The sequence below is a fragment of the Hyalella azteca genome, unplaced genomic scaffold (genome assembly GCF_000764305.2).
Source record: "Hyalella azteca isolate HAZT.00-mixed unplaced genomic scaffold, Hazt_2.0.2 contig11911, whole genome shotgun sequence".
NCBI lineage: Eukaryota > Metazoa > Arthropoda > Malacostraca > Amphipoda > Hyalellidae > Hyalella > Hyalella azteca.
Window position 1 is genome coordinate 10,470 of NW_025941887.1, and position 8,262 is coordinate 18,731.

Consider the following 8,262-nt stretch of genomic DNA (forward strand, 5'->3'; position numbering starts at 1 on the left):
CTTATGAAGTACTTGAAGATGCTTCTGTAAAATATTTACATTATCAACACCTAACACAACTATTATTAAACACAACCTCAATACAAACTTCAAAACATATATACACAATAAACTATCAAGCAGGATAACATAAATATATTTCTCATCTATAATGGTATTCTCAAAAAACACAACATTAAAATCTTCATCAATGAATATATGAGCAGTGATTAAAAAAGGCATATCTTGGCAACTACTCACCAACCACAGGCAGTAGTTTGAGTATAGGGTATAAACTGATAGGAGATTTGGAATTTAAATCACCACTGACACATAAAATAATGGTCTGCAAAAAGGGCAAAGAGAATGAGATGGAGAGCACTGATAACACAAATAGTATAGACAATGTTCACCATGAATTTCAGAATTCTAAATAATTTCACATTAACTCGGAACTGGAGGAGCGTTACTTCCCCAAGTGGGATCAAGGTAACCACCACTCTCCAGCAGTAAGAGTGACAGCCCATAACAATGGTCCTAATGGATCATTTCATTGGATGAGTACACTCTGTAAGTGTGCATGCTTTAAATGTTTTAAATTAGGTTTTATTTCAAGTGTCCCATATTACCCCATTCCCAGGGGTAATTCATGAGGCTAAGCCTTTTATTTTGCATCTGGCACCTTACAAATAGCATATGAAATTTTTTGCAATACGGATATTATTGTATATTGCTATTGTATCCGTATTGCAAATGCAATACGGATACAATAGCCCTTGCAAATACTTTTAAAATGAGTCCCAATTCACTTATGAAACATTTCATGGTAAGAAGTTATCAACAAAGGTATCTTTGCCATGTTTCAGGATGCTCCTGAACAGCATAAATCAAAAAGGACAAAAGCAGAATCTACAATAACACCAATAAACTGTGCAACTACTACCATCTCTCCCTGGATGACGTGCCCCACCTTTTCGACTGCCCTAACAACCCTACACCCCTCAGCACCATAAGCCTTTGGAGCACTGTGCAGAGAGTTGATGAATATTGCAAGATCTTTGGCGACACTTCAGTAGCAAAATTTATGCCTTCAGAAGATCTTGCCGACACATTTAGATTGAAATTCTTGCATTTAATATATTTGTCAGTCTTTGGCCAACTATTTAAAAAAAGTAAGGTTTCTGATATGTTGGATGGATCACGATGCAGTGAAGCTTGTCTGGAAATCAGTTGCGATGAGTTCCCGCCAAAAAAATGTAAACATCAAGCTTACAATTACATAGTTGCGGTCACATTAGAGAATAGGGCGGTCAGACTGCATTATCACATGTTCAGTTGACACTTGCTGTACAATCAGACTGTTTCTAGAAGAAATTAGTTGTTTGTGGTAACACGTGCATCACGGTGCATGCAACCTTGTAAATAAGTTCGTGGCTTGTAAATAGTTTTTCATTACTCAGCGTAAATGGCTTTTCATTAAAAATTACCCGGCGACGCTTAGGGCTTAAAAACCCATATATTGGCGACGCTGCATCCACCCTCTGCGCCCTGGACATTAGAGCGATCAGACTGCATCATCACATGTTCAGTAGAAAAAACTGCTGTGGGTTTTCCCGCGCTATCATTCACACGAGGCGGTTTTTCATGCTGGAATCCATCAGTCTTGCAGCGCTGTTCTCCGTAAGTGGTCCTCAGTTTTTGTGAACTATATCTATAAATGGCTACTCATATCAAAGAAAAGAAGGCTCTCTTGTTATATTTGCTGTATAAAAGACAGCAAAGAAAGAAAAGGAGGAGCTGGGTTCACAATATACTGTAAAATGGGGTAACTTTGACCACTTTTTTTCAAAATGATGACATTTTTTTACTAGATAAGTTAAACTTAAATTGAAACATGCAAAATACAGGTCTATACTCTAGCTTTACTCACCATAAATTGCTGGCTCCTGCCTCTCATAGTTTTGATGTAATTTCATAAAAAGTTATGGTATTTGTTACCCCAGCTCTTGGGGTTTCTTTGACCGGGTGATAAAATCAATTTTATTTTTTGGTAAAATAACTCCAAATAACTCCAGGTTGTGGTGCATTGTAGTAGAACTCTTCTAGTTACTGTAATTACATATGCAAAAGACAAATTTTAGGAAAGTGTCACAGTTTGCAAATGGGGGGCGCCGCCCCCAAATGGGCGAAATGTGACCATCTAATGGCAGCCGTGATGGGGTAACATTGACCAGTTTGGAAATTAAGTTAAAATTACCATATATAAGACTCTAGAGTCTGAAACATAAATAAAAAACATTAATAGGTGTATCAAACATAAAATATGTTATATAGGTACCTATGATAATTTTAACCTAATTTCAAAGCTGGTCAATGTTACCTCGTCATGGCTGCCAGCCTGCCATTAGGTGGTCAAAGTTACCCCATTGGGGGGCGGCATAGTGACAAACCAGAGATTTTTTAGAATCAGTTCATTTTTAATTTCCTCACTTACCCAAAATTCAAACCAATTTCTTATGTATGATGGACACTGGACAGAGCTGGGATTCAGGATACTTTACTGGTCTACTTATAGGACTCAAAAATGAACTTGAGGGAGAGTCTAAAAAACTCTCTGCTTTGCCACTATGCATGATACTTTACTGGTCTACTTATAGGACTCAAAAATGAACTTGAGGGAGAGTCTAAAAAACCCTCTGCTTTGCCACTATGGGGGGCAGTGCCCCCCATTTGCAAACTATGACACTTTTCTAAAATTTGTCTTTTGCATATGTTATGTACTAACTAGAAGAGTTCTAGCTACTACAATGCATCAGAACCTGGAGTTATTTTACCAAAAAATAAAAAAATTGGAAGGGGTACTCCGACAGGCTTTAAATAGGCCTAATAGCTCTTTTTCATGGGTCACATTTCAAATTTTTTAACCTATTAGATAAGCAAACTTTTTAAATCTTTCTATTGTGTTACAGCTACATAGGTAGCCTTGGTATTAGGCCTTCGATGGCCATTGACAAAATTTTTTTATGTCAAATTGTTTTTGAGTTTTGGGGTTTTTTGTTAAAAAAACGAAAAGTGGTCAAAGTTACCCCGCCGGTCAAAGTAACCCATTTTACGGTATTAAAATTAGGGCCACAAGAAGGTGAATTTGCCACACTAGGCTATTCTGAAAATGAAGAGAAGATGAAGTAAAANCTTGACTCAATTAAAATGGTGCAAAATTACAAGCCATCCTGTAAGCTTACAGATACAGAAGAAATGCTATACAGGTGCTGATGTGAAGCTTGCAAAGGACAAGTTCATTGTCATCTTGTCAAGTTGTCAATGCTCAATGGCATGTCCATGGATGCAGTAATATCACATCAATAAAATATTACAGTAATGTATGGATAAGGCAATATCATATCAATAAAGAAAAAACAAATACAAATCAGAGAAAATGTTATTTATTCTACATTTACATCAGTGGTTCCCAAAGAGGGCAGCACCACACCCCTGGGGGCTGGGAAAAATCACATCAACACACAGATAAGTGAGGTGAGTGACTCACTTGAGGCGTGGGGCATTGAGCATGATTCTGAGTAACTTATAGTGGCGTTGGTGATGTGATAGCTTGGTGATGATAATGCAGTACTGGTACCTTCACTCATTTAGGAGTAAAGTACTGGAAGATAGTTTTTTGGATGTTCACAACAAAGCACACATACAAATGGTGGTGAGGAAGAAAGGGGTAGTAAGGGGGCATCACTTGAAAGTCTATGTCAGAAGTTCAAACGTTTGTTTGACAATTTGTACACAAATATGCAGTACATATGACTCCAAATCAAAAAAAAAAATCACAAATTAAAAATCACTGCTTAGTAGCTAGGTATTTATATTTAAAATTTTGTTTGAATCTGTTCAGCAGCTTTGAATAAATTCTTTGACCACTGCAAATTTTGGTCCATATTGCCATATAACTCCCAAATGGGAGTGAAATTTTAAAATTTTTCATGAGCTAAACTCCTAAACATCACCCTTAGGTCCTATTGACTGCTCCAAGTTTTATCAAGCTGCGTTCATTAGTTTGGGAGATAGGGTACACACGGTATATTCCGACACTTTAAGGACGTAGCAAAAAATGAATGGCTATAAAAAATACATTGCATGTGCAACTTGCATTCTGTTTGCTTTACGTCACTCGAAAAACACCGCACTACACGCCAGCAACAATGAAACGTCTCAAAATGTTGCCATATTTATTTAAAAGCCTTTAGAATGCAAACCTACCAAATCCATATATTCCGACACTGTGTGTGACCAAATTCGGCATTTTGCAGGGCGCCAGCCTGAAAAAGTTTGGGAACCACTGGTTTAGACTCTAAACGGCCTAAACTTTAGAGGACACCGTAAAATTTGTTATGGCCACACTCAGCACGTCGATTCAAGGATGAATAAAAATACCATTAAAATACTCTCTCTATTCCAATACAAAAAAAATATATTCCTATCATTTAATATGTTAGTCTGAAAACAAATTTGGGCTGAGAAAAGCCATCGTCACTCCAAGCCATGGTTGAACTATATAAGGTTGACCCACGAGAAGTTCCGCCTTTCAGTTCAGCTTTCTTGTTACGTCACTGAGATCGAGAAACGTATCAAACCCGTCATTCCCATGACGGATTGGTCGACTGGATTGTTCCCATTTCGGCGATTGGTTAATGCCCGTGACGTCACTGAGATCAGTGACGTCACAGGCGAACAACGAACTACATCCGCAAAAATGGGCTTCTGTTGGGTTCAACCTTATACTAGTTCAACCATGACCCAAGCAACCCCCACCCAGCACAACACTTCGGTCATTAACCGATAATTCAAGCAATGACTATATAAAGGTAGACGACATGACTGATGCTCAATTTATTAGATGGTAAGAACAAAATTATATTCCGATTCCTGCTACAAGTCGACGCAGAAAAATTTTCCCTCTCTATATTTCTAATACAGAAAAAAATTAATTCAATTTTTCAGAATGTTACATCAACGTTATTATTTGTTGATAGAAATATTTCATTGAAGCACGAATATATTAATGAACACTAGTAAACTAGCCTAGCAGTTCAGCGAGTACAATTTTCAAGCGGTAATGCAATTTGATTGATCACTTTATATCCACAATTATATAATTTCATGTTTGAATTCAGAATGTAGCGATAATGACGAGTTTCATTTGACAAGATCAAACGACGTCAAATCAATAAACTAACCGCAAAAATGTTTAACTTATTATTCGAGGTAGAGTGATCAATATATTTGAAACAATCTTGTTTTTTGTGAATTTGAATATCACAAGATAATAAAGCCAATATGGATGCAGGAAATTGAAAATAAGGACTATTCTTACTATTTGAATGAAGCCGAAAAAAGTCCGATCTCATGTAAACCCATGTGCAACACCATATCGCTAAGCGCCCGGATGTCGTTTCAGTTACATCCTGATGTTTAATTTATTTTACAATTTATATTAGATCTTTCTGAGCTCCAGAGTTGTTATTATTATACAGAAGCTATAGCAAGAGAATGATAGATTGGCAACCCTTATATTATTACTTATTGAGAGATAGGATTAAAGGATGAGGCACTATGAGGTATTAGTACATTAGTTGTGAAGGTATAGTTAACGACACTATCGCAAGTGGGTAAGCGAGTGCCGGAGCCGTTAGACGTTTATTCTTAGGCTGCGAATGGACTGCAGCCAAGAGGTGCTGGCCTATGACTGCTCGTGTCCAAGCTTGAACAGCTTATGCAGAGAGAGCCACAACGTCACAGAAGGCGACGCAAGAGACAAATGAAATCGTGGGCGATGACGTTCTGTCACTAAGAGATTTCATTTCTGACAGAGATCAGGCTGGTGGGCGCTTTTGTCGCCACAAGTCTTAACCCCAATTAAAAAAAAATAAGAGATTTCATGTGAGACAATAAAAAGAAAAAAAAATGGGAGCATATTAATTCGGTAATGAAGAAGATGAGAGGGTAAGAAGGATTCTCCTAGAGAATCAATCGCATGACCGAGGTTAGTGCAGATCTCAGAGACAAACCATGATTTTGATATGGTATAGACTATAGAACCAAAGGTTGGACGGCAGATAAGTAATATCTTAGAAGACAGGCCTTAATTTTGAGTCGAAGTAGAAAAACAACCAACTGAAAACAAAACTACAAGAAATTGAATGAATCTTGAATTACAGACGTGTTATACTACAAGGCGGGTTTGAACTATAAATCATCAAACTGAATTTCACCTTATTTTCAAATGAATTTCTCCCTATTTAAAAACTAGCTATAGCATCGAAATTTCTTAACTTAAATATCCTTTGAAACGTATAAACTAGAAAACATCTGACTCATTTCATTGACGTCATTTGGCATGAACAATAGAACAATGAGAAGACTAGGTTGCTTGTCCACCACCTGGTCAGCTCCACTCATCGTATCACATGACTGCAGCACAAGCCAGGATAGGCTCAGTATAAACGATGGCCGCCGTAGAGCACATCTTCTGCAAGATAAGTTGAAGTTGTGAATCAGGAACCCTAGTTTGGGAAAGTCTTGCAATGAGGATTCAATGATAATTCAGTCTATTAGTCAGAATCCGCACAGAACTGAATTAAAAATATTAAAATTAGGTGCATAAAATATAAATTGATCAATATTCACATTGAAGAATCGGCACTGGCAACCATTCGGTGTACATTTTAATAATTAAAAAAATATATTGTGATTTGACACGAATTCATTCAGTAACGTCATATCTACTCATATTTACATGTTCCGGAAAAAAAATTCAATTCGATTGTAATTGAGCGTGAGATAGATCAACATTTCGGTTCTAGAGCTCAGCTTCATCCATGACTGCTTCAAAAAAAGGTGCTTTGATGAAATAGCTACTCAATAAAACATTAATTTAAAGCTGTGCATTCCAACGAAAGCTTAAAATCGTCTTGAGACCACGAACGTACAAATATCTTTGTCGAGTGGATCGTCACATAGCTAGTCGTCGTCTCCACCATTTTCGTCGTGGTCGGAGCTGGAGAAGGCGTAGTCGTCAGAATCATAGTTGTAGTTGTCGGGGTACATGTCTCTATAGAATTGTTCTTCGCCATCGGAGTCCAGGAGGCTCTCGCCATAGCCAGCCGTCTGCTGAAGGAATTCGTGGCCGAATTCCAGCCACTCGTTGTCAAAGCGACACGACCCGACGCGCTCGTAGATGTACGAGTCCAGCTTGTGGTCTGAAACAAAAATACATTCATGCATATCAAAACGATACATCTAATTGAGGGCAATTCAACTTTAGTGTTAATTCCTGAATGCTTTGTAATAAATGGGAAGCTCAAAAGGCAGCAGAGTTAATGCAGGCTTACGTAGGTGAACCAAAGAAATTCAACACAATAGCCAGCACTATCTACAATATTTAACTAAAGGGATGCCGAAGTGCATTGAAGAACATATCAGACCAAGTGCAGAGAACATATATACTAAAAATACCGCATTAAATATCAATTCATCATGACTTATCCGAAGAAAGTTGAGACAGGTCACTAGATATGCTCCAGTATCAGGAAAAGGTGTGAAAGCAAACCTTTGATTTTGATGAAAGGATCTGCGAAGGTCACGTGATGGGCGTAGTTGACATGCAGTACGAGGGGCTCGTCGTGGTCGAGACACTGTGAGGGGAACCTGAACCTGCCCTCGGCCAGCGCCTTCCTGCGCAGCGCAGTGAGCTCCTGCGCCGTGGCGAGATCCACGGTCACCATCGCGGCGCCGATCTCGACCAGCTGAACGTGGGCCACGAGTCTGCAGGGCAACACGCATTAGGGAGCTGGTCTACGGTAGCGGCACGGCGGGGACTGGCTAGGAGTTAAACGAGTATGGAAACACAATTACGAGAGTGACAGCTTCATGTGGACATGACACCTTCATGTGGACATGACACCTTCATGTGGACATGACAGCTTCATGNAAATTAACGCTTGTCTGGTAGTATCCTTCCGCACGACTGTAAACTAACTGAAAAGCAGCAAAATTCTTCTAAAAATAAAAAATACGGTTTGTGACGCTAGCGAATGCATTAAACTCACTGCAATTATCGAAGAAGAAGGCTCACGTTCCGAACGCTGCGTTGGAAGCGGTTGAGAATGACGAAGTCGCAAAGCGGAAAGGTGGCTGCACTCAACGTCCAGACTAATCTGCAATGGTATCGACTTGGATAAAGTAATTTCATTATATATTATGAAGTGAAACCATAAA

The 8,262-nt window shown here is 38.6% G+C and overlaps 1 protein-coding gene across 2 annotated transcripts; it reads right to left on the reverse strand.

Moving 5' to 3' along the window:
* Positions 1-5,898: 5,898 nt before the first annotated feature.
* On the reverse strand, positions 5,899-7,803 carry LOC108671343. Of its 2 annotated transcripts, none has more exons than XM_018158873.2 (3): positions 7,595-7,803; positions 6,975-7,244; positions 5,899-6,511 (listed from the first exon to the last, which is right to left on the reverse strand). In XM_018158873.2, exons 1-2 carry the CDS (start codon positions 7,767-7,769, stop codon positions 7,006-7,008), a joined length of 414 nt encoding a protein of 137 aa, XP_018014362.1. In that variant the 5' UTR covers positions 7,770-7,803; the 3' UTR covers positions 5,899-6,511; positions 6,975-7,005. The 2 variants fall into 2 exon arrangements, with proteins under 2 accessions (XP_018014362.1, XP_018014361.1); XM_018158872.2 differs by having other exon boundaries at positions 5,899-6,514.
* Positions 7,804-8,262: the final 459 nt, after the last annotated feature.